At 38.6% G+C, this 27,733-nt stretch overlaps 1 protein-coding gene and 1 long non-coding RNA gene across 2 annotated transcripts; both read left to right on the forward strand.

Annotated features, from left to right (window-relative positions):
• The first annotated feature begins 2,512 nt into the window (after positions 1-2,512).
• Positions 2,513-14,432, forward strand: LOC113665315 (uncharacterized). Its single transcript, XM_027180989.2, has 9 exons — positions 2,513-2,732; positions 3,011-3,114; positions 3,256-3,298; positions 5,053-7,206; positions 7,868-7,968; positions 9,345-9,493; positions 10,264-10,358; positions 11,849-11,942; positions 12,213-14,432. Exons 2-9 carry the CDS (start codon positions 3,074-3,076, stop codon positions 12,767-12,769), a joined length of 3,234 nt encoding a protein of 1,077 aa, XP_027036790.2. The 5' UTR covers positions 2,513-2,732; positions 3,011-3,073; the 3' UTR covers positions 12,770-14,432.
• A 966-nt stretch (positions 14,433-15,398) lies between these two features.
• LOC149048716 (uncharacterized) lies at positions 15,399-27,590 on the forward strand. Its single transcript, XR_016185339.1, has 2 exons — positions 15,399-15,514; positions 27,140-27,590. It is a non-coding gene; the product is annotated as an uncharacterized LOC149048716 (long non-coding RNA).
• The last annotated feature ends 143 nt before the right edge of the window (positions 27,591-27,733 follow it).

Consider the following 27,733-nt stretch of genomic DNA (forward strand, 5'->3'; position numbering starts at 1 on the left):
AAGTGGATCGGCGGATATCACTGCGTAGATCGGTAAAAGTCCGACTACAACTGGAGCAGTGATTAAAACTTAACGTAAAGCTCCAGTGGTATCGCCTGGTATTTGTCGAAAAGGCTTCCCGAAAAGGGTCGGCCATAAACGCAAAGTGCTAATAGAAAGAAAACTATTCCATTATTTTTGTGATGATTTTTGAGGAAACGTTTGCCTCTGAACCATTTTCAACCAATCTTGTTTCATCTTTTACAGCCAATTATTGGTTAATTTCATTTTTGGTTCCCTTTATATGACGGCATATAATTACGATTAATCGTTTTTACCGAAATGTTTGGCATTTGAAATAATTAATTAGGACCGTCTTAACGATTAGATGTCTGTCTCTACTACTTGTTGCTATTTTTTTACATGTCTCGTCTAACTATAGGCTCTGTTATGATAACTCAAAAATAGACTTTAGTGTACGTACAAGACCTTGCAGTGACAGTGTTCTTTCTTTTTTTTCTGACTTTTTTCCTTTTTCAGGCTGGGAAATTACGCCGATTCAGACTACAAGGATGAAGAAAATTTAAATAACAAGATAAACAAGAAAGATTCAAATCTCAGTTCTACGCCAGACATACAGAAAACTGCGTTTGCTGCGATACCAACCGCGCAAACAAACATATCGATGCCCGAACTTCCTGCTAACAGCAATAACAGTACTGTTTCACCATCTAGGCACTATGGAACCACAAAGACAATCAAAGCGACGTAAAGATGATCCTCGACCTCGTTTCCGGGATGATTTGTGACAGACACCATGGAAACAAGGTTGGAAGACAACGACGTTTGCTTGTAAATGGCAGTGATTTAACCAGCTTACAAATTTCATAGCTGAAATATTTAAAGCTCGCTGAAGCATTAGAAATTTTGTTTAACACGCTTGTTCGGCACTGGACAGCACCATGACCAAATTTAGTTCAGACCTTAGAAAAACTGTATGGTTTACAACTTAAACTCTGGTGGCTAGCATGGTCGTGATGGTTTAAAATAATTTGTACACTCTGTTCTCATCTCGCAACGTCATCTTTCGTTGACCGGGAATAGAGGAAGGAGAGCTTTAGCACTATCAGGAGGTAAAGTTGAGTACTCCCACAATCCCACTTACAGCGTGTTAATCTCGTACCCAGATCCTACTGAAATGTTACGATCGCTTGGCCGTGGGCGGTCTTGGTACGAAACTAGTTGCGTGCATCAAACACGAACAGGATATGGGACTGGGATACGAGGCTAGGAAGAATACTAAATAGTTGTCACTGAATCTGTCCACGCCTTTTTGTGCTGATTTGAGACGATTAAATATCATCGCATGTGTAAATGTATGACTCATGCATGGCCTTTGATGTTAAAGACAGAAAAAAAACAATTTTCACTATTTCGATAGGTTTCTAAGCTTAGTTATTTTTGGCTAAGCAATAAAGGAAAGCTAGAAAAACATATATACACTGATTCATCACATGAAGTTCGGGACTCAAAAGCGACGCGTGACAACAAACTAAATCCACCTCTTAGTTAAGACTCCAATCCCATGAGCCTTCACGAATCGCCCTTGTGCGTTTGCGAGATTGTTATTCACTCTTTTCTCCAGCGCCCTGTTGATCCTTGCCAAACGGTATTAAAAAGGGTAGAGGCTTTTCCTGGTTTCTTCTGCCACCAAAGAATGGAACATAGCCTGTTACCAACGAGGGGACTTCAGAGATGCCTGCCGAACCGTTGTAAAGGGTCCAAATTGATTGAATCATCCAAGTTGTCCAATTTCAGTGACCTTTATCATACAGAGACAAGATAATTTTTGAGACAGTTCAGACTGGAAACTTTTCTGTCCCTATTCAGGCTTACTTTTGTGCATTGCGGAGGTGAAGAGCCCCAGAGATGACTCCGAGGAAGGAGACAAATTTTCTTTGACACGATTTTCAAAGGGTGTTTTCTTTTTCTTCTTGGGCACTTGATGAAAACGTCTTAGCCAGCTCAGACGCCTCTTGTTTTATTCCAGATTATTTTGTTTTCCCATAATTTTTTATCTGATTATTTACATTCTATAAAGCTTAATCAAGAGTATCGAGGAACGTATCAGGTCCATCAGGCCTTCCAACGGAAGGAGGAATGGGCTGAGCGAGCGCGGGAGGAAGGCATTTCCCCCATCCTCCTTGGAAAGACTGGTAATCAGCCTAAGTCAGGCTATCTAAGGATATTAATACAGCTATCTTACAAAGTTCATTTTAAGTGAGAAACTTAGAGCTTTTGCGCTGAATACTGCAGACTTTAATACTCTACGTGTACACCGATTAGCAGGAAATATACTTGATTAGAAGTAATTTTCAAGTTTATGTTTGTTTTATTTGAAAAGTTTTGATTTATTTTGGCAAAGCTATAAAATTATCCTTTCATTTCACAGTTCGACAGGCACTTCCCGCCAAAATTACCGGAAGTAGAACCCAGGCCTTTGATAATATTGATCACGTGCGTGCCCCTGGAACCCCCCACACATTGTTGCTTGGAACAAATGCGAGTCGCGGTCGCATGTCCGTCGTGAAATTTTAGCTAAAATCACTCCAAAACAGGAAATTTGCCCGGCCCGAGGCCGAAACGACCATTTCCAGACATAGTACATTATCCTACCAATCGACATCAGGCAGCAATTCAGCTCCATGTACCGATAAAAGCCCGTGGAATTAGTCATATGCAAACAACCACAGGTAGGCCGTTCGATCGAACACAGAGATAGAGTTCGCACTTTTACGCCGAATTCGCCGGCTGTACCTCATATACAGGGGGTAAGTTACCCCCCTTTCGCCGAAGAAATATTTTGCGACCTCTTGGAGTTGCAGGAATTGGAGAGAAACCTTACGAATATCATCCCGGAAGCTCCAATTATATGCCTGTAATTCTATATTTGCCTGTTTTCAAGGAAAATTGTCTAATTTCGATAATATTTCCCCTGTTCTATGACTAATTTGTCCAATTTTAACCACAGGCTCATTGGAGTTCATGCCAAAACGGCAGCAAAAGTTCGTTAGGCTGCCATCCGTTTGAAATAATGGAGGCTGGCACTGCTAAATGTCTTCTGGATGTGATAAAGTGAGTGAAGTATTTTTCATGTCACCAAAATTAGATTTGACATCTTATACTGTACGTTAGTGGGCCGGTGAAAGAGATCTGAAAGAGGAAGTGTTAGTTCATGCAGGAATCAACTTTGATGTTGAATTTCTCTCTCTATAGCGACCCTAACGCTTTGCAAGAATTCTTGAGAACCAATAGCCAGGTGAGCGGAATACTTTTCTCAAATTTACTGTGACAGTATTCATAAAACACTATGTGCTGAAGTCAGCTTTGTAACTTTTTGTGATGCATGTGGATCCAATTTGTCTTGACTCTTCAATTCATCTGATAGGGGGTAGACCAAACCTCAATTTCTGTGCATGGCAATTTTCTTATAGATCCAAAAATTTCACAGGTGTTTGTATTTACCAACAGTTCATAATTGACACAAGGTGATTTCTTATCCAAACTACTTGAAGGTAGTATTAATATGTCCTGTCCTTACTGAAAGGGGTTGCAATGGTAAAATCTTAGACTTGCAAGATTTTTAGACCGTATTTTGACAATCCCAAGACTGAGATTTCATAATTATATCTTTACAAGCCCTGATCTTTACTCTCACTTAACTATGATAGTTCCAAGGTTGTATCTCTGACTTACAATACAGTTGCAAGATACTGTTCTGTGCCTGTTTTTGTAACAAAGCAGCTTTCCGGTTGCATTATAATCAAACCAGCTGGAATAATATGTGTAGCTCTAATGTACTTTTGGTACCATTTGGTCAAGATACTTGGCTGTGAGAACAAATCCTAGAACTTGGAGTGCAATGCAAGTTTTGGAGACCAAAATGAAATGCCCTACTGAAGAATGTGATTTTGAAACTCAGTATGAAAGTTGATGAAATTTTTACATACACTAGAACCCCTTTTCTCTCTTCCCCCCCCCCCTTCCCCCCCCTCTCCCAACTTGAACTCATAAGGGTAATAAATAATGGTTTGAATAGAAGGGGGTTGGAGTTAACAGGATTGGTTTTTAAATTATCAATTAGGAAGGAATGATTGTTTTACCATTCTTGCACAATCAACTGTTATTTTCATTTATTTAGTCAGTTTAAGGGAGCTTTTTGATAAGACCGTTTAGTCTGTGAAGTTCAGGTTGGCAGGTGTTAATAGCTCTCTTTAATGTTTATAACCCAATGTCTTTAATTGATGTTCAAGTCTGGAGTGAAGATTTGAGCAAAGGGAAATTAAAATTAATTTTGAGTTAAAAGGAAGTTCAAGTGAACCAAGTTTGAGCCAGCTAATAATAAATAACTGAGGAGATGGGGTCAAAGCAAAGGGAAACCGGATCTTATTTAAGTTAGCGGAGGGTTTGAGTGAATCATGTTGTAGTAAGCGGGGTTCTACTGTAATTCAATTGTTTAGAGAGCTGTGATTTTTCAAGGTTCCATTACACCCTTGATAATTTAGGTAAACCTTGTAAATTTTCCTTCGAGTTTACTGTCCACACTGATCTTATCTGAATAGGAGCAAAACAATCATAAGCAGCTATGTCCCTTGACAACAACAGTGTATATGGTAGGAAAATCTTGGAGACTAGGCAAATAACCATAAATTACATGGTGCAAGCTGTGGTAGCTCCCAAAACTTTGTCAAACCTCAAAAGAGCTTGTGAAAAATTAAAATTTAGATGCTCTTTCATAGATCTTACCTTTAACCCTTTTGCTTCCAAGTTCTCATTAGTAATTCTCCTTACTTTCTGCCACAGGATTCCTTTGATGTTAGTTTGGAGAATTTGGTATTGGATCAACTAGTAACCCCCTACTTGATGTTTTCCTTTATTCTCATCACTTATATGCTTGACTTTTAATTGATGTTGTAAGGAGGAATTTTGTCTTGCTCACTCATGGGAGTGTAAGGATTTAGACCAGTTTCAAAAGGTTTTTCCAAATTTAAACATGTTTTCCTTTATTTACAGGATCATGGCCTTTCTTCTAAAAATTCAGGAGACTCTATTTCAGTGTCAACTCCACTGAATGTGAATCATTTACTGACTTCAAAATTAAATGCCAGTTCAACAAGAGAAGGTGGGATTAACAACAGGTTACCTGTAAATGCAAGAATTGCTTCACAAGTGTCTGGAACATCTTTGCCTAGTTCTTCTTCATTGCCACAGAGTACATTAGTAAATTCAGTGGTCAACAATAGTAGCATGTCAAGAAATAGTTCAAGTCCTAATACTCCTTTTACTGTTGGGGTGGTTCCGTCTTCTGTTCCGGTGTCAAGTGGTGTCAATTTTCTAAAGGCTGGTATGGAAAGTCCTTGTAGTTTAGGGAACAAAACTGGCAGTGCACTTGGAATTTCGTCTTCACCAAAACCTGTGGCTACTACTGCTTCAGTATTTCAAGGGAAAAAACCCATCCCAATCCAACCTAAAACCCCTAATATTTCCTCTGCTGTAACAAGCTCAACTGTAGGAACTACAGGAACACGTGGAATACAGATTATGAACTCTGGATTACCTATTGTAATGCAAAAACAACCTGTTGTTGCACAGCAGAGTATATCTTCCTCTGGGCATCGTGTTGTGTTAAATGGAACAGATTCGAAAACAAACATGAAGACAAGTGTTGCTCCTGTAAATGCACATTCTAATAAATCTCCTCAAGGTGTGTTACAGCCAATTCTTTCTACAACTCCTGTCAAGCGAATTGCACCTAAACAGCCAAGTATATTACCTCAAACTGGTATGTCATCGCCACCTCAAATTGTGGGTACACAACATAAGATACTTCTACAACAAGTTTCAAATCAAATTACTCCTCAAGTGCAAACTGTTATAAATCAAGTGTCACCAGGAAATGCTCAACAACAAAATCATACACAGCTTATCCAAGCACAGCAGTTACTTAATTTGATAAGAGGCCAAAATCCAAGCACCCAGACAACACAACAGACATCAACTCAGCTCACACAATCACAAGCATTACCTGCAAATCAGATTAAACAAATTCAACAGTTAGTTCAACAGAAACTTTCTAACCAGCAGCAACAACCGCCAGTTGTACAAACGTTGCAACAGAATGTACTTAGTCCTGCACAGCTCCAAGCTGCTTTGAAACCAAACCAACAGTTTACCACACAAACTGTCCAAGCAGCTCAACCACAAAACATTGTTGTCCAAGAAGAGGTCATCAAACAACTTCTTCAACAAGTATCGCAACAAAAACCTACCCAGAAACTTGTGCAACCTCAGCAAATATATCAGCAAATACCACAGCAGTCTCAATCTGTTCAAAAGCAGATCTTAGTACAGAATATTCAACCACAGGGACAGCAAACCCTGCAAACATTGCAAGTTAATGTCAATGCTTCTGCTAAGCCTTCTAACCTGAATCAAAGAACTGACGTCTCTTTGTCTCCTGCAAATATTCAGCTACAGCAAGTATTGAATAACCAGCAGAAGCAGCAAGTGCTTTCTCTTGGACAACAGCAAGTTAACTTAACACAACAGCTGCAAGTGTCAAAGGAACAAGGCACTAGAGTTCTTCAAGGTGTAACATTTGTACCGAGTCAACTCAACAAAACCCCTGTAGCACAAGTGTCAAATCAAGGAGGTATTGTCCGGCAGGTTAATTCTGTTGTTCAGCAAGGAAAAACTGGAATGGCACCTGTTGTCCATGTTGTAACAACGGCTCAACAGAATACAGTTTCTCAAGTGCAGCAACAACAAGCACAAGCTGGAGTTCAGAAAGTGTTTATCATAAAACAACCTGAGTTGTTACAAAAGCTGGGATTACAAGGAGGAAAAACTCAACAGACTATTCAAATTACACCACAACAGCTACAGGCACTGAAACAGTTGCAATTACAGCAGCAAGTGGTGAAGCAGAAACTTACTTCAAGTGGTCTTCAAACAGGAAGTAATGTGCAAACTAAAAACTTAACAGCAGATCAGCTTAAGCAGATACAACTGCAACAGCAACAGCTGCAAGGTTCGGGAGTGAAGCAGGTTGTTCCTCAGGGTCGGGCTCAGTCTGTAGTTCAACAACAAGTTAATGTTAAAACACAGGGGAAAATGCAGCACATTCCTAGAATTCTTCAAACATCAGGCAGACAACCTGTGTCTCAGGTGAGAGATTAAAATGATACATTCTGTGGCTGAAATGTTTTCTTTGTTTACAATTTTCTACTATCAGTCAAATTCACTTTTTACTCTGCTTTTTTAATAGCCATCATAATGAGATGCAAAGTAAAATAAAAATCAAACTGGTTTGTGAAATGTTGAGTTGAAATTGAGAAAATATTTTACACCACTACTTATGAAAATCAAAAATTGACTTACCAAGGCTCACTTTCATCGAATGTTAATTAATTTGACAACTTATTTTAAATCCTGGCATATCAGTTGTTTTCACATACTGTATTTCCTTGAATAAGCACCTTTTGGTTTAAGGTAGGGGGGGGATGGCATGTTTTCAAGGTGGGTGCTTATTATTCTTCCTCACTAATTCTGCTTTAGTTGAAGTGTAAAAAGTGGTGATAGATACAGGTTTTCCTTATACCCCTACTCCATAAGAAATTGAGGGAGGGGGCGGGAACTTCACTAAAATTACAGTCCAGGGGTGGGCATTTATTAGAATATGGGTGCTTATTTGAGGAAGTGCGGTATTTATCTATTTGATTGCTTTGTGCTTAAATTTTTTCTCATAAATTTTTTCTCATACACTTTTATTTAATATGGCTTGTTCAATTCCTAAATTGTAACTTTCCTAATTCCACTTAACTGTTAGAGTGTCAAGGTGTCTGTACCAATAAAACAGGAAACAAACAAAGGAGTGAAGCGCCCACATTCATCATCAGAGACAACAGATGTACCAAAAGTTGCTACAAGGTTGGTCATTCAAAAAATAGTTTTACTGTAATTTCTGGCCAATTACCCACTGATATTCTGTCAATTTTTCCACTAACAGTAGTTGGTGCGGGTTATAGGAAGGTGCGGATAATACGATAATTTTTAACGCTTCTGGTATAGTTTTAAAACAATAAGCAGGAAAAACAGGGATGATAAGATCCACTTACGATACTCTTCAAAAAACCTGTGCAATAACTCATTTATTTTGTGCAGATTGCTCATTATAATGAGAGACTTTAATGCTCTCGATGAAAGCTGATGCAAATTGAAAACACATCTACAAAGCTCAATAATGAAGCTTTCATCTTGTTTGTTCTCTTACTTTCTTACCTTGTCAATTTCATAGCTTGTTTCTTTGTTTAGTTCAAAAACAATCTCACTTACATGGGTAGTGAACTTGAAAATAAAAGAATTTAATTGTGAAAAAGCTGTCTTCATAGCAAATCACATGGAAAATGATGCTGACATGTTCATTTCATGGTGCTGCATAATTAATGGTGTGACAGAATTTTTGATGCATCAGTGAAATTTTCTCAGCTGGCACTGCCTTGAGTTAAAGAGTATTTTCTCATTTCAAGCGATTTCTTCGACTTGTAGATCTCAAGATATTGGTTTTTTTTTTAGAACAGATTTTTACAAGTGGTATCATTTTCAATTAAACAGGGAAGACAAAAAGTGTAAATAATTGTTAACTGCATGCTAAAGAATATCATGTCAAAAATAATAATGAAGGAACTTTGTGTGAGGCCACGATTTTCTTTATTTTTGGGTGCAGGTTATCTGCTAGTGCAGGTAATCTGTTGAAACTTTCTTCTCATTATTGCAAAAACTGACCCACGCAGGTAATCTGCTGCATGGGTAAATGGACAGAAATTACAGTAACCTTTTACACCCAAAGCTTCTTTAGATGGTGATCTTTTCTATTATTCTTGTGACCCTAATTTATATAATATAGCGGTGATATTATAAGGAGGAATTAGACACTAGTCACTCTTGAGGGTCAGATGGTTAAATGTGAATACAGAGTGATCTATTTGTTATCTAAAGTATCTTTAGTTTTTTTCTTGTTGAAAAGATGGAAAGGAAATTTGGGTTGCAAAGGTTGATAAGCATTTCATTTCAGAGAAACTTGTGGAAAGATAAGCCATGATACACAAGTTCTATGTTTAACTTTTGTATTTTATATAGAGAGGATCAAAAAGCATAAAAAATGTGTTCAGTGACTAGTTGAATGAGAAAGTTATTTTCCCGAACTGGCAATTGTGCTATGGAGATCTTCAAGTACTTTCCATTATTGTTGCAATAAATATTAATAAAATTCCTAGTGATTTTCATTCTTAAACTTGTTCATTTAGATTAAAACAAGGCCTAACTCAAGATCAACAGGCAGTTATTCGACCTGATGTCAAAACACCTTTTAGTACCCATGAAGACCTTATTAAAAGAGTAACACCTTACCATGTGTGTTATGATCCAAGTCCTACTCCTGCTGATGTTCAGAAAGGTCAGTCTTGACAACACACAATTGTCTCCTGTTAACTCAAACCCTTGGTTTGAACCAAAATCCTTTCTCCTTGTCAAGTCTGTTGTACATTTTTTACAATTTTACCCTTGAACTTCCATGAACTTAAGCAAGTCTTCATATCCTGTCTGGGCATTCCTATTATAAGTATCATTTCCAAGCATGTTTGTCAATGTGACAGGTGACAAGAAGCAGTGAGGTAGTCCAAAACAATGCACTTCTTTGAAATAGCTAAGAATTTTTTGTCTTTTTTTGTCAATGGTACATTGTCTATGCAACCTGAGTCTTGTGTGATGTGTAACTTTGCTTGGACAAAGGGTTAATGCTTGAAACATCAGCTTTGGAAACTCCTTATGGTGGCCAATTTGCATGATTAACTCAGTTGATAAGACTAAAAATGATATAAACTATAGGACCATGTGGCAAAGTGGCTTAAGCACTTGAGTCAGGCAGGGCCTACATCTTTTATTCTATGGCCAGACTCAATTTACTTTCACAAAGCCTTTCTCCATCTAGGAATAGTGATGGGTAGCAAGGGATTGTGATTTAATGCTGGCTGGTAACCCTGCAACAGATTGGGATTCCATAAACATGTAGGGGGAAGTTGTGATACTTCCAGTCACTCTATGCTACTAAGAATGGGATATGATCTGGTGGGATAGGCCTTCTGGTTTGTAAGCCAGGTTTTCATGTACATAGCATTATGTTGATTGCTTCCTTGTGTTCATTCTTATCCTACTTTTTGTACCCAGCTGATGCTCTTTTTGGGGCTGTCTCAACCCAACTGGTGAAACGAAGTCAAAAAATGATGGAGAAGTATCGTCAACTCTTATATGATGAGAGTATGGTAAGGTGTCTTTTTATTCACTCTCTATCTTTATTCATACATTCCTTGTTACTTCAGCACTAAACATCAATTTTACTCAGTATGTTCAAAACATTTCCTATAATTTTAGCAAGAGGAACTTGATGTAGGAGTAAACATCCCCTAGCTGATATATTTTTCTTCAAATTACTTTTCTTCTTGAAAATTTGATGATATTATTTGACAAATTGCTCTTTGGTCACCTTGGAAAGTGAGAAAAAATGTTTGGGTGCAGAAACAACCTTTCAACCAATCTTAAAAATTTAATCATTACACTGAAATCTCAAGTACTACCTCAAGTTGGTTCTTAGGAACTGACCAGCACAGTTAACCCTTCTACACCCTAGCATCAGTCTACTTTTCTCCATACTCTTTTCTATACATTTCCCATGATATTGACAAAGAGAATTTGTAGAGCAATCAAGAGCATCTTTAGTTGGTGATCATTTCCTTTATTCACATGACCTCGCTGTTTGTTTTAGGGGTGATACTGATGGGGAAAATAGTTACTAATCACTCTAGGGGCTTAAAGAGTTAAAAAAAACTTGTACACGGTATCAATGAATGAGTACCTGGATTTAGTAATTTAATTGCTATGGTTAACAAGAGTTAAAGCCAAAATCTTGTGATGTTGTCACACTGTGTTAAAGACATTTTTTAATTTAAGAACACAAAACTTATTGTCATGTACACAGCATCACAACCTGTTGAAAATGGATATCATTAACACTTCAAATTTGCAAGACCTGTTATTATGCTGTGCAGCTAGTAGGTGGCTCATGCACCAGCGTGCATGTATTGAGATACGAAAGATACAGGAAATTTAGAGAGCATGATGTCCGTACAGTAGTTGCTTGAGGCACCGTGTAGAGGAACTCTACAATAAGAAACAAAATTGTTTACACAATGGTATTTTCAACCCCTATTACTTCAATTTGATATCTTTTGCTCTTGTTAAGTTAACCTTTTTGCCCCTTCTCCCCCAACCCCCAAACCCCCCCCCTCCCCTTATCAATAAAAAAGTGTTGTATCGTGATTCCACAAGCCTTTAGCTACATACAGGCAACTCTAAATGGGAGAGGGGAGGGGGGTCTTGTCAATGATTTAAAGTGTGGTAGAAACAGAAATGTTATTCTACACATAAACAGAACATCTTCAAACAGATGCTGATTGTAGCTTCTTGAGTTCTCTCTAAACTTCCCAAGGGTTTCATACATTGATGAATGTACCACAGATGGGAACTGGTGGCAATATAACTGATGCTTAATTGTTTGCTAACATATTAATGTTCCATAAAGAGGAATTTTGTCTGTGAGGTTTCAATACACTTCACTGGCACACACATTTGGAATTCTGAGCATTCTGGCACCATTGAACTAGATTACATGTTGCTTGAATGTTCTTTGATATAATTTAAATTGGTTAAGAAAAGTAAATTATGTGAATATTTGTGTTAAAATTTTCTCATGCAGCGGGAGCATCCCTCAGCTGAAATGGTCATGCTCTACAGAGTTTTCTTGACTAATGAACGTTCATTGCTGGCTGATGAAAGAAAAATAGCCAAAGGTATTTATCATGTTTTTTTTGCAGGCTGTTGATGGAAGCAAGCAAAGTAGTTTACTGTCCTATAATGTTTGTAACTTTCTTTCTCACGAATGATGTTCAGATTTTTAGTACAGTCCCATATAAATATTATTTCATAGCTTACTTACTTGGCTTCAAGTTGAACAAAGACTCAAATAAAACAGATACTACAGACAATCTCCATTTAATTTTGATTGTACTTGTGTAACTCCTAAGTTTCATGTTATTTATCATATTGATATTTCATTTCAGAAAACCCTGAAGAAATCCTTAATATTATCAAAAAGGAGAAGCAGACTATTGAGTCATCAAATGACACAGCAACAGATGACACTGTAACAAAAGATATCACTTCTGATGAAACTATGGATTTTGTGGAATCAACTACTGAAAGTGTTGTGGTCAATAGTATGAAAAATGCTGTGTCTGAGGCTTCTTCTAAAATTTCTTCTCTTTTAAGTGTAAATTATTCTCCATCTTCGTTAAACTACTCTTCAAATTCTTTGTCACCAAAGACCGAAACTTCATCCTCATCATCATCACTTCTTTCTACAAGAACGCCCACATTAGTTTCTACCAGCTCTGTCAACAACCATGTGTCTAGTTTATCTTCGCAAGATCATTTAGATAAACAGGATTCACTAAGCAAAGAAAGCTCTGGTGGAAATCACAAGTTGTCAGCAGACTTAAGCATTGATTCCCAGATGGACACAGAATGTGAAAAAGAAGATGTGACTGCTACTTTGGCTTTGCTCAATTCCATGGCATCTGAACTGGATGAAGTTTTAGATGTTGAAGGAACACTTTAGGAATAGTTGGTTTGACTCCACACTTATCTCTTGTCAATAATCTTGGTGTTTACTTGCAGTGCAAGAAAAATTACAGATATTTAACACTAAAAATTCCAAAGTCTAATTAATTGTTTCTTCTAGTTGTGGCACACTTTTCCTTAAGATAATCAAGTTGTTTTTCCTTTATCAAGAAATTCTGTGGCTGTTGTCTTTCTCTGTCTTTTGAATTGCCATATTTTCAGGATAAATGGCTTCAAATGACATTCCTCTTTGGGTGTTTAAGGGTTCAGATGAATTTCAATGTCAAGGATAGCAGCAACAATAAGAATTACAGTAAGGCACTGTGAAATGAATATGAATTCTTATTTTGGTTAGACACATTACTGACACAACAAATTCCTTCCTCACCAGTTTTTGTATTACATACAGTAGGTTTTTCGAACCCAGGGTAGTCTCATTGTCTGGATGATCAGACTGCATGAGCAAATGTTTCTATTACATTAGCAAGTTGGTTCTAACATACCTATCTTGCATCTGAAAGCCTTTAAGTGTTCAACATGACTCTTGAATTTTCAGAAATTTCCACAATTTTTTGGGTGCTATTTACTCACATTCTCCCCCATATTTATACTCTTGGATTTCTTGTGCACCCTCACTGATGCTTATGTCAGTTGTTTCCTTAACATAAGCTCATGCCTGCCACAAAAGCCAGGAATGAAAGCTCACAGCTTTTAAATAAATCTATAGCTTATATATATATATATATATATATGTGAAAAAACAAACTTGAAAAAAATTTTTTTGTGATTTTCTCCTCTTTTTATGCTGATGTGTTACAGTTTGATATAACTACTTGCACCTTTGTACATAAATTTTATAACTCTTGTCCAGTTTGAAATCATCTAAAGACCTCACAAATGTCCCAATATTTTAAATTTAAAGGTCAGCATAACGCAAGAAATGTCATCATGAGGCCCAGGGGAACAAATCCCACAAACAGGATAGTTTGTTTTACAAAGTCTTCAGTGCAACTAGGATGCTGTAACATCATCATAATATCAAATTGCTTTGTATACAAATAAATTGTGGTCACTTATTTTATTCCTGCAAGAATTGCATAAGTTGAAACCAATTTGAATTTTTGTGAACTTGTTGTTGCAATGAAATTGTGACATAGAGATGAAGATTTCTCATTAGTTTTCTGTCACTCAAAGGAATTGTTGCTGTGACTTTTCTCTGGGTCGTTTCTTAACTACTTGTTCCCTAGTCTTTATTGTCTCTCAGTTAAATGCTGGATTTAGGGATATACTGGTCAAATATAGACCATCTGTAGAATAATTTTAGTGGAAGCTGGATATCAAATCTTTCTGGAAGGGTCAGTTGAAAAGCTTACTGTAAAACTGCTGATGAAAATGCAATTTAAGTTGAAATTAATAAATTCTTAGTCTATTGTTTCATAATAAGTAATTGGAAAAAAGGCAAAGTTTTCTGATGCCATCAAGTTGCAGATCCTTTCTTAATGTTAGTATTTAACTCTACTCGCCACTAGAATTTTCTGTGAAGGTGTCCTGTTCCTTGGAGCAGCTATGCTAATGAATAATAAAGTTTTGTGCTTTTGTACAACTATTTATAACGGAAATGATATTTCATATGAAAATATATTAATATATTATTCTCTGAATGCAGATCTCTTGTCTTTGTGTTAAGTTGGGAAAAGCAGATACATTTTCTTCATAAAACCGGAAAACACAAGACTTGTAGGTTGTCAAAAAAAGACTCTATCAAGTTTGTCCTACCTTTTCTATTTCTCTTCAGAAAACAACTCTCTAGGGCCAGTTTGGTTAAACTTGGGTTATGATAATCTGGGGTTGGAGTCATCTGATTTCAGCTCTGTAAGCTATAAAAGAACATTAAGTATAGACTGATTATTTCATGGAACGTGTGCGCGAATAATTTTATTCTCAAGTTGCGATGCATCAAAAAGACGAACGAATGAGTTCAGCCAACGCGTGGGTTTTTAGATGCAACGCAACGAGGGAATAAAAGTCGTTCGACTACTTTCCATAGTATGATGTTTTTATTTGATACATACTGAGATTTTTTCACATTTGTATTAACAGATTGGAAGCGAATTACTGCGAAAATATGTAGTTCATCCAATCAGAGAAACGAACGGTAGCACTTCACAGTGTCTATCCAAGTACACATAAAATAAAGTACTCTTCGTTTACAATATGATGATTGGATGCTCTAACAAGATTAGAGAAAATTATCCAAATAAAGGCTTTTGAACAAAGAACTTTACGAACCCGGATTAACTATTTTAACCTGATTGTGCTAATCGGCCTTCGACTGAATTGGTTGAGCTGGTGTCCAATTATACCAGATCAGACACTCAATAAAGATTGGAAAATATCAATTTTTTAAAATTAAATTCTAGTCCATTTGGAATTTTTGTGCTGTTGTGGGCGGCTACGATCTTGGATTTTGTTGATAATCATCCGACCCTCTCTCGGATGACCTGAGTAGCCATAACTGCCCCCCCCCCCCCCCCATTTTCTCCAGTCTTCTCTCGCCTGTCATTGAAGTTGTCACCATCGCACGTCACAACTTTACCGTGATCCCTAGCGAGTGCAGGTCAAATGTACGAGAATATTCGGCCGGACCACATACCAAGACGCATTTAAAGCTCCGCTTTGACCCTCTCGGTTGTCAACAAGTTCGCAGAGATAGAGCGGATTCGACTAAAGGAGCTTGAATGAGGTGAGTAGATTAACGGCCGTTTCGTTTTTGATTGGTTTCGTTAACGACACGTTTGAGAGTCTTAAGAGGTTTGTTAGTTTGCCGCCGTCGGTCAGTTGGTTAACATCTTATAGCTCGGTTCGCTATCAGTTTTAGGTTTAGTATGCTAACATTCCTTTCAATTCTTAAACATTTGATAGAAGTCTAAACCATGTTATATATTCGGAGTGCAGGCAATCGATTTCACCTCCTTTATTAAGCCAAGTTTTTAAATCGAAAGACGTGGTCACATGGCATTTGTTCATTTCAAACGTTGAGAGGAACATGCTGAGCTGAATGAAACGCTAGCTCGAATTCGGAATATCGCCTCAGAAACCTGAAGTTCGGACCAGATGGCCATAGTTTCGAGGTTCTGCCTCAATTTTTTTTCGGATAAGGCCGCATTGTCTTGTACCGTTAGGTGGACTAACGCATGGAGTGTGGTGCGGTCACAGTGCATTTAGGTGCATTTTCGGAGGCTGTTCCAGTTTTTTTCGTTTATTTGTTCGAGATTCTGACACTGAATTTTCGCCAATTCAGGGTGATAATGAAGTGCTTTTTATTACAAAGTTAAAGTATTTGTAAGTGCTGTAGCTGATACTAAACATTGTTTTTCCTGATTACCCATGATGCACTTTGCGTCGTGAGGTTTGTTTATCCACGATTCCTGCGCGATCCCTCACGTTCTATCACTTCGAATCTACCGCAATTTATTCGTTTATTTTATGGTAGAGAGGGAGTTGTCTTGTTCCTTAAAGATCTGCTACCTTTTGATCCTCCAGCTCCACCAATCCTTTGAAATTGAGAGTTCTTATCTTCAACTCAATTGAAAATTGAAGATTGTTGAAAACAGTAATAATAATGATATTATTAAGACCTAATAGTAGCAATGAAACTCTTTACCCTAGGGAAACTCAACTAGCTATAAAACAGATACTTTCAAAATGAATAGTTAACTGAATAAAATGATCAAATATGACATACCTTTTCTTTAGAAGTATGGTCTTCAAGAATTACTCACTGAATGTCTTTGCACATTTTTTTGCTATGATAGACTATATGTACAAATGCACACTAACAAGGAAGTTTTGTGAAAACAAAACCGTATAAAGTAATTGTATTAAAACTGTAATCAGAACATTCATTTGATTCTGAGCTCATCAATGTGAACAAGAAAACTTAAGGTTAATCAAGTGGCTATCACACAAATGACATTTTTCTACATTCTATGGCATAATACTACATATGTTTAACTACATTTATGGATGTACATGTGGGTAAGTTTAAACAAATAGGTGATGTCTCAACTGAAACTGTCCAATAATCGAAATGTTCTCTAATAAATGTAAAACAGTTATTATGATGATGATACTGAAAAAGCTTTAAGGATATTTTCTTAAGCCCAATGTCTTGCGTCAGGGTGGGTCTCAACCTTTTATTTTCCTTGAGGTCAAATGCATGAGGTTCGGAACCAGTGGACAGTCTTCTGAAGGAGGCCTGAGTTGAGAAATTCTTGAGGTCTTTGTGCTTTTGGGATGGATGATGTTTGATTGCAATCCTCAGGACGCTGTCCAAGTCACTTTGACTCATGTTTGACTGCGATTATGTCTCAACTTTATTCATGCTGTTAAATCCTCTTTCAACTTCAGTTGTTGACAATAGCCAAGTTATCCTTACAATAGTCTGTCAGCACTAGTACTTCTACATTCCCATACGTAGAAAGCTCAACTTGATCTGTTGGCCAGACATCTGGATCCAACACGGCAGCAGCTTCCAATACAGGGCCGTTCTCTAAGAAACTGTACCTGTCTCCAAATTTTTCATTACATTGTTTAACACTTTCTGCTTTGTTGCCTTAAACTCTTTGAGATCACTATCTGCTCTAATAATGGGATCTCTTTGAAAGACTCAGTTCCTTCTATTTCCTTCAAGAAATGTTTGAGTCTTAGCCCATTCATGTCCTCCATGCTTAGCAATCACATTTTGAAATTGGTTACTGATGCTTTGCCAGGGTAATTAAGTAGTGAAGTCAGCTTGGAACACTTTATCAAGGTGTGCTGCGGCCTCCATGATGTCCCAAGTCAGGTGCATAAGCAACAGGTCCTTCAAAGATGTAAGAAACTTCACAGAAAAAGTCGCTCTGCCCTGTCTTCTAGCTGATCCTACCCTGCCCTCTTTTGCATTTTGAAAATGTATCAAAAAACTTTAAGTCCTATGAACAGGGTTGTCAAAGTAGTTTGCAGGTGTGGAAGCCACCAAGCACCCTAAAAATTAAGTGGCCTTGAGACTTTCTTTGCAAGAGCTTGTGACAGGTCCCTCAATTCTCTGAGAGCTTTCGTGCTATAATGGTATTCTTTGTGCAAACTTTAAAGTGTTTTTTGGAGCTTATGAAATTTGTCATTGTGTTCTAATGACTTCACAAAGCAAGCTCTACCATGTGAGTACCTCACCAATATTTCTGAAAGTTCTGTGTTGATGGGTCTTGTTGAAGAAGTCCCCAAATGCCATTTTGAGTAACAGTCATGACTGTACAACCATCACTTCTGAATGCAGCCAGCTTTTCCTTCCATTCACATTTCTCCAGTCCTGTTACTTTTGTCATACAAGTGCTTCTAGTATCAGGGATATCAGAACCAGACCCTGACTTAGGTTCTTGAATCACTAGTTACAAATTCACTGGTCTGCCAAGTTCCCAGTTAAGATACATGTACCTCACAAACACAAGGATGACTTCTAAAATGCCAAAATCACTTCCACCATCAGCCAAAACTGTAATTAAATTCCTTTTCTCAGCTTGGCTGCAACCTCCCTCTTTCATCACATCACTGATGTGGCTCAAAAATTCACTGCAGGCACTTCTTGTTGTGTATGTTTTCCTAAGGTCAGCTCCATTAATGTTTTAAAGTGTGCAGATAGTTTCAAAATCATAAAAAGGGCCTTTCAAGTGCTACAACAGTGAAGGCTGTCGAAGTCCTTTTAATATAGCATCATTAGCACTCATTGACTTGTGAAGAGGCTTGACAAGTGAAGTTTCTTCAGGCTTTTTGCATGCTTTCTTGGCTTTGAGGATACTAACATGAACTTGGATTTTTTCGTGTTTCAAATTTTCCATCTTGAAAACTTTGGTTCCACTGTACTGTACTTGGGGGTATGGGTAAACTACATCATTGTTCATCTGTGGATATACAACGGGTGTTGATTCTTAACCAAGGAAACCAGTTATGCCAATTCCACTGAAACTTGCTTACTCTGGTGTCTTCATAGTAAGTGATCTTTGCGAAGCCTTGTGCTGGAGGAACTTTAGACTGAGCATAACTCTATGCAAACAAATTATCAAATTATGCCAACCAGAAAATGAAATAAATTTGCATAAACAAAGACTTTTTAAAAATAGCAATTCACACTGCGCAGATTGGAAAATGTTTAAAATAATAATGTAAATGATCCAAATGGAAAACTGAGATGATATTTCAGGAAATGGTACTAATATTTAGGACATTCATGTCTCTTGTCAGATATTATAGTGTTAGATATTTGTTTTAAAAATCACATGGGATGGAACTTCAGATTGGAGCGTGTGAGAGTAAACAAGCGCATGTATCTGGTGTCAAAGGAAATTTTAGCAATGCATCGTTAACACAATAAATAGACAACAGCATGTTGCACTTTTTTGCCCTCTTTTTTTTGCTGGGCGATCAGCAATTTTTTTTCAGTTGCCTGAATTGAAAAGTTAGTCACCTCTGGCAACCAGGTGCCTTTAGACCACAGGCCTGCTGTAGAAAAATCTATGTTCTTTACATTAAGGATCACTGTAACCCCAATTTCTCTGACAAACAGAGAAAATAGATACTTTCTCACTCCACATGGCAACAAAGTAATTTCAGATGTGTGTGCCTTTACAAAATCAGCCTCCTGATGCTGATTCAAGCAATCAAGTTTAATTAATTTTCCCTTAAAGTAATTTTTTACCGGCAAAGTTTCTGGATTTTGGATTTAAGCAACATTTTCAGCACTCTCTCATTGCTGCAACAGCTAGTACTTGTTGGGAATGCTTCCCTTTGAAACAGGTGGCGAACAGCTTGGAAAATTTAACAATTAGCCACTTTGCTGGCCAAGGGGGATAGCTAGCGACTAGTTTAAGTTTTGAAAATCATTAGCTGAGCCTGCTTCAGCTTCTGAACCAAAAATCCTGATCTTGCTGTGGAGAGAATTGTGTGTAATGGTGTCCTTAAGGTGAGGGTGGCTGGACAGTATGGTCCACTTAGATGACTAATTGTAATGCCCTTCAAACTGCTGCTGTTGTGCTGTTGTTGGTTGATACCTACATTTTGGTAAAATCAAGAGGATGGTATTTTAGGGTTGAAAATGTTTGGTTGGTGAGGTGAAAGCGGAATATATTGCTACCTTTAGTCTTGGACAAAATATTATTAATATTGAATATTATCTTAACCCTCTCACCACCAGGCATTTGGTATGAAGAGCCTGGGACAGCAGGACATTTTGGGAATTGAACCCAAAATTGACTGGGTTGTTCTCAAATCAATTTTAGACCCAGAAGGAGACATTTGTTAAAAAATGAAATCCCACATATTCTTAATCTCTGATTGATTCTCTATCATTTTAAAATTTCATGGGTCATAGGATAGTTTGAAGTTGCAAAATTGCAAAACATCTGATTATCACAGCATTTATTTGTGTAGGTTGGTGTGATGCTCTTGTATGTATCATACCAATGCAAGATGTCAATAAAGAAAAACTTATCTGCCTTCAGTTATAATAAAATTTCAATAACATGACTTGTTGACTTCATTGTTCTCACTAAATACATAGTGAAAAGCATTTAACAATGTTAAAAGTTTAGTGCAGATAAAACAAAATGGCAGTTTGTACACAATCACCATGCATCTTCAAATATGTTATAAAAAGTTGCAAATAACTGCAAAATCCTTTAGAAAATATAACACTTTAGCTCAAAAACACTGTTTCTTGCTGAGTTTATTTAAACAAACTAGCCACAATCCTTGTTCTAGGAAAGGAAAAAAAATTGAATGAGTAACCTCCAAGTTCATTTCCAGTAATCAGTTTTGGTGTGATGGTTCACAAAGCAACTTTCATTAGGAAGGCCAATGCACAGGTAAACATTATACTGCCTATATTTATTTAGTTGGTCTTCTGCCTCTTGAAAGTTTCCCCATTTTTCTTGGCCTTTGTGTATTTCTTTTCTCACAACACATCAATGGCTATCCTCTTCACCCTTGATGGGTAAGTGTGGGCCCACATTTGCCAGACAATCTTCCGGGGGCATATTTTGTCTTTGCCTTTTGGCTGCCTTGTTTCTGGTAGGAGTGGTTCTCTTGCTTAAACAGTAGCATGTCTCTCTTTCTTTTGCCTTTACCATTGTGGGGAATTTTGTATCCCTCCAAGATGTAAACACTATGGATTGAGAGTAGCAGGAATTTGGTCCACATCACCCATGTACCTGTTGTAATCTGCTACAATTGGAGGTCTGTAGATTTTCTGGCTTTTCCATTGCCCTATGACTCTCACTCTTCTTCTTACTATACCAGGGTCGTCTGCTGCATTTCATTTCATTTTATTTTTATTTGAACACGGTCAATTCATCAGCCTAAAAAATACATATCACATACGCTAGAATATTTAAAACTCAAACTATATACTATAACACTAAAAGCTGTTTTCCGTGAGTGCCGTGCGTTAGACTTAAAGAATGTCATTGATCTTAAGTTTAAATACCCCAGAGACTCTGTGTTCCTTATATCGCATGGTAGACTGTTCCATAATATGGCGCCATTGTAGCTGAAGCTATAAGGGTTTTGCCTCCAAAGCATCAGGGTCAGAGTCTGAAGCTGTTCCTGTGTCAACCCAGTTAGGTACTTCAGGAGGAGCATGGATAGTGCTAAGGAAGAAAACATATTTTCTATCCTTTCATCTCAAAGCTAACATCTCATTACAACTCAGCCAGGCAGCTTGGCCCCTTGATCTCAACTGAACAGCTTTGAGTTCGTTGGTAGGGTACCATATTGTCTTGATCTAGTTGTGCCTGCAGTTAGGATTCCTCAGGCCTTCAGAAGTCTGAAAAGTGTTGGACTTGTGTTAAAGTTGTCCATGTACAGGAGATGATTAGTTAGATACAAATCCTGCATCAGTTCCATGACAATCTTTCCAGTTTTGCCAAGAGTTCCAGCTTTCGGAGATATCAATCAGACTGAACTGTGTGAGATCTTGTGTTTATTCCAGGTAGTCAAGACTTCTTTATCTCATTAGTGACGTACATAATGAACACTAATTATACGTACATAATTAGCCGTTAATGTACTGATTTCATTACACCCTCCTGGGCCAGCCATAAAATGCCGATCATAGATATTTACACTGTCAAAAAGTAATAGTATTTAAAGTTCATTAAGTTTAGAGAGTTCATTTATTTTTATTGCAGCTCGTTGAGCAGCAGCTCGTTGTGTTCGTTTTTGGCCTGTCGATCTAATTTCTTTATGGTTCTTGAATTTCTCTTCAGAGCCTTGTAGGTTATCTTCCTCGGCTAACACTTCAAGAGGGTAAAGTTTTTCGATAGGTCTTGAGATCAGGTTTCCTCTTGCTGTTCTTAGGGTGACAGAGCGCACCAACCCATCCTTCCCCTGATGTAGTTGAATGATGACTCCGAGTTTCCATTGATTTCGCGGTGTTTCGTCATGTATCAGGACAACCTTTCCTCGAGTCACTGGTTCCCCCGATATGTTTATGTTTTTCTGCGATGAATGTTGTTCCCTGAGACCGGTTAAGTATTCCCTTTGCCATTGTTTCCAGAAAGCTTGCATTATTTTCTGGTGGTACTTCGCTCGTCTAGTTAGATCTTTAGCCGAATCTTGAGGGATGTAGTCGGAGTCTTCTTCTGTATCTGGCAGTGTCAGAAGCCTGTGTCCACAGAGGAAATGGGATGGGGTAAGGGGTTGACCGTCGTTGATGTCTGTATATGCATAAGTAATTGGCCGACTGTTAAGTGTAGCTTCGATCTCTGTAAGTATGGTCTGTAATTCGATAGAATTCAGCGACGTGTTTCCAATCATTTTCTTCAGCCTTCTTTTGACTAGTCCGATTAGTCGCTCATGAAAGCCACCCCACCAGGGGGCTCTTTCCGTGATAAATTTCCATTTGGTGCCATGGTTAGCGAGAAACCTTTTAGACTCGGCTGCTTCTATCACTTGTGTTTTGAGGGCTTTTAGATCTTGTGAACCTGCTTTAAACGTTTTCGCGTTATCCGAAATTATGCATTCTGGAATTCCTCTTCTACTTGCAAATCTCTTGAAGGCTCTCAAAAATGCGCTGGCTGTTTGATCCTCTACTAATTCAAGATGTACTGCTCGTATTGCTGTACAGGTGAATAGGCAGATGTAGACTTTTCCGACTTCTTTGTGGGCATTACGCACGTATAATGGTGCGGCATAGTCAATTCCCGTCACCTGAAAGGGTTGGGACCCTGTGACTCTTATATATGGTAATGGAGGAGCGTTAACTGAGCGAAATGGTGGTCCTTCTACTTTTCTACAAGTTACGCACTTCCTTATTTCCTTTTTTACTAGCTGTCTGCCTTTAGGTATCCAATAGGACTGCCTGAGTTCCGTTAAGGTTTCACGTACGCCGCCGTGCAAAACCATGCAGTGAGTTGCTCTAACAATAAGAGTTGACAAGTGACTCTCCTTCGGCATCAATATTGGAAACTTGGTGTTGTGTGGAAGTTGTGCGTATTGAAGCCTTCCGCGACATCGTATCAAGTCATCATCATCTAAATAGAGGCTAAGTTGTTGTATTATTGCTGGCCGTTTGCTTTTACCTTTGTCTTTGATTTTAGATAGGATGTCTCTATAGTAGAATTGTTGTACAGATTTGAGTAGAACGATGCGAGCGTGTTTCATGTCTATGGTAGTAATTGTGTCAGATTTTGTTTTCCCTCTCAGTTTCCCGGTGAAAAGTATAACGAGCGCGGTAACTCGTAGTGTCTTGTTCAAGGTACTGTATTTGGTGATGTCGATGACGTTCAGTAAATTTGCGCTCTTTTGTGCGCTTGCGAGATTAACGCTTATTGATTGGGTCTCCGTGTAATTTCCTCTGTTGTTTTTTAACTGGTTGTCGTTGACAGATGGCCATTCCTGTGTTTGCTTTATAAGCCATAAGGGGCCTTGATTCCAACTCTGCTGTTTAGATATAAAGTCTTTAACTTCTATTCCCCTGGTAATGAGGTCTGCAGGATTGGACGTGGTCGGGCAGTATCTCCACGTACTCTGCGAGGTAATGTCTCTAGTCATTTGCACTCGATGTCGGATAAACTGTTGTCGTAGAGGCTTGGATGAAGATGTCCATGATAAAACAATTTGTGAGTCACTCCACAGTATAATTTGCGATGTATAGAACTTTGAAAGTATGGTATTTGATAGGTATTTAGGTAATTCTGCCCCGAGTACTGCTGCAAGTAGTTCTAATCGCGTCATTGTTTGTGGTTTTACGGGTGCTACTTTACTTTTGGACATTATGAATGTACATTTTGTCCCACTTTTTAGGGTGGTTGCCCTTAGGTAGGCTACCGCTCTGTATGGTAGCTGGCTGCTGTCACAAAACACGTGTAGTTAAAATTCACTGCCAACATCATTGAAGTATTGTCTGGGTATTTCCAGTGGGGTCAGATTTTGTAGTTCGTGCAGCCATTTGACCCAGTCCTCCTTAAAGCTGTCAGGAAGTTCTTTGTCCCACGGTAGGCTGTGTTTCCATAGTTCTTGCATCATTATTTTTGCTTTTACTGTCACTGGTTCTACAAATCCCAAGGGGTCGTAGAATTTTGAGGATAAGCTTAGTACTGATCTTTTGGAGACTTTTTCTGTATGGTTGATTTCTTTGATAAGTTTTGCTAATGAAAGTGACAGAGTATCTGTCTTTGTGTTCCAATTGACACCTAGGACTTTGACCATTGGCTCTGCGTATACTCCGTCGTCTTGAACTTGGCGGTTTAAAACAGGGGAGTTGCTGGTCCACTGTTGTAAATTCATACCCGCCTTTTGGAAGCAGTTTCTTGATGATGTGTAATACTGTAGGGCTTCAGGTTCAGTGTCCGTCCCCGTAATAACGTTGTCCATGTAAATCGAACGTTGTAAATCCTCTGATATCCAGTCGTCTTGTTTGATGAGGTGATGCTGTATCGTAGCATTCAGTGGGTGTGGAGACGGCGTGGCTCCGAAAAGTACGCGACAGAATCTGTAGACTACTAGATTGTCTGGATTATTCGCTGGTTTGTCTACATCTTTGAGCCAAAGAAATCTCGTAGCATCCCTGTCTTGAATGTTGAGTTCTATTTGCAGGAAAGCCTTTTCGATATCTGCAGTGAAGGCTATCTTGTGAGATCTGAAGGTGAGTAACATATTTTGTAGTCTTTGTATGAGGTTTGGACCTGTATGAAGGCAATCGTTGAGGCTTAATGCCTTTGCGGATATCTTTGCTGAAGCGTCGTAAACGATTCTCATAGCTGTTATGCTGCTATCCTTGAAAACTGGAAAATGGGGCATGTAGTGCACGACTCCTTGATGTATGTTCGGGTCGAGGACTTGTTCTATAAACCCTCTCTTGAGTTGATCGAGCAGCTGTTCGTTGTATTTGCAAATAAGCTCTGGGTGTTTTCCTTTTAGGGTATGTTTCAGGTTGCTTAGTCGTTTTCTCGCCAATGTGAAGTTTGTTGGTAGGTTTTGCTTGTTGTCCTTCCATGGGAGTCTTACATTATATCTACCGGTAAATTTGTTAAATTCAATGGTGTCTTGAAAATGTTTCTGGACTTCTGTTATCTCGGTGTCATTGCATACATCTGGGATTTGGCTTATCTCCCAGAACTTAGTGAGAGTTTTGTTAACGTCATCGTTTCTTATGGAATATGTGTCAATCATTTGACATGATATGTTGAGTGTGGTTTCTGTAGTGGGTTCGTTGTTGGGTACCGGTCCTGAGAGAACCCATCCAAACTTGCTTTGTGTGGCCATCCATCTCTCATCTTGAGATTTCTTTGTGTTTCCCAGAATGATCTGAGTGTAGTGGTCGTTTCCTATAAGTATATCTATTGGGCGATCACCTTCCACGTTTAGTGTATCGGCGAACGTGAGAGTTTTGAATTCAACAGGAATTTCCGCCTGTTGGGTGCTTGAGAGCGGTGGGCAGATGATGGGCGTGACTAAGGCTGTTATTGTGACGCCTTTATTTACCGCGTTTAAGGTAAGTGTTACGACTTTGTAGGATTTTGGAGTGCCTTTGGTTGAACCAAATGTGGTTACGTCTAGTATCTCGTTCTGAACGGCTTTCAAATGTAGCTTATTCTTGAGGTATTGCGTAATGAATGTCTTTTGCGATCCGGTATCGATAAGGATGCGTGCTTGGCAACTCGTTGCTGGTCCGCTTGCTGTGACCAGTGCAGTTTGCATTAGTGTATTTGTCTGTGTCGTTGTACTTGTTAAGGTTGTCATTGCGGACGTGACGTTTTTGCTGTTTTGTGGGTCTTCTTGTTTTTCGTTTCTCTTGCTTGAATCTCGATTAGGCTCGCTTGGTTCACAGATCGACGTATGGTGTTTTAGCCCGCAATTTAGACATCTTCCTTTTGAGCGACATTGATACCTTGTGTGGCCTGATCGGAGGCAGTTAAGGCATATATTTTTCTGCGCCAATATGGTCTTTCTCTCTTTTGTTGATTTTACTTTTGAGCAATTGGTGTGACGGTGTTTACCGTCGCAATATATGCATGGTTTTAGCTAAAATCTCCCATTCGTATCGGAGCCTTTTGGTGGCTTGTGTATTTGGCGCGGTTGAGTGTTTGCGAGTAAGGCGCCAACTGTGGGTACGAACACGTCGTCGACGACTGAGTTTGTGTCGTTTTCTTGCGTAAGTTGACTCTTTTCCCTGGTTTCTATTTCATGACAAAGCGCTGCTCGTAAATCATTTAGGGAGCAATCTGCCTGAGAATTTGTTCTGAATATTGTACAACGTAATTGTTCCGGTAACTTCTTTAGCAGAATTGGAATTAACAGACTTCCATATGAATCTGTCTGGACTCCCAGCGTTTCTAACGCGCGAATGTTGCTCTCGCAGCTATCGTAAAATTTTCATAGTTGCTGCACATCAGTTGAGGGCGCGCTGATTTTTGAAAGCGATTCCATATGCGCGTTGATTAGAACTTGTTTCCTTCCAAAACGTTCTTTTAGCATTTCAGTGGCTTTTTCATAGTTTTGTGACGTCATTGGCAAGCCTGAAATCGCGCGCGCTGCGTTGCAAGTTATCACTCCTTTCAAATAGTTTATTTTGTCAATGTTGTTCAGTTCGTGATTGTTGTGTACTGCGTTACTATAACTATCCCAAAACGTTAGCCATTCGAGTGGGTTGCCGTCAAATGGTTGGATATGCAGTTTTGGAAGGTTTATGTGGACTCGAGTTGCTGGTTTAGTTTGGAACGTACGGCTGGTACTCGTCGGTCACAAATTCTTTAATTTTCAGGATCCAGTAATGGATGCCGTCTTGGAATGTTAATGCGTGATCTGCCTCTTCACTAATCTCTTCGTCCTTTGCTAGGGCGCTCAAGATCGCGGAATCCATGGCTTTATTTCGTCCAATCGTCTTGAAAGTCGCTCTGCAAGTGCTTTCAGTTCTGTGATGTTTGTAGCAGCGGTATCAGTCAGAGGTCGCTCCGCGCATTTGATGTCTTGGTCACAGTGTCCTTTGTATGCCCCTCTGACTGCCTTGTGGTGGTTCAGTTCTTCCTTGGACATTTTTACAAGGGTCTCGGCACCAATTTCGGAGATATCAATCAGACTGAACTGTGTGTGATCTTGTTTATTCCAGTTAGTCAAGACTTCTTTATCTCATTAGTGACGTACATAATGAACACTAATTATACGTACATAATTAGCCGTTAATGTACTGATTTCATTACACCAGCAGCTGCATCATCTTTGTCAGCATAAATGATAACATTCTTGTAATATCTGCTTTTCACATCACAAAGAATAAAGAACTTAACCTCGAATTTAATGGGTTTGTCAGGCATTCTCACCTTGATTGCGAATCTTTCCTCATAAAGTATCATAGCTTTATCAATAGAAACTTCCTGGCCATAGTTAAAGGGGTTCTACACTTGCTAACAATGAATGAGCTGACTTTCCCTAT

This window comes from Pocillopora damicornis, chromosome 3, assembly GCF_964200805.1.
Source record: "Pocillopora damicornis chromosome 3, jaPocDami1.2, whole genome shotgun sequence".
Classification (NCBI taxonomy): domain Eukaryota; kingdom Metazoa; phylum Cnidaria; class Anthozoa; order Scleractinia; family Pocilloporidae; genus Pocillopora; species Pocillopora damicornis.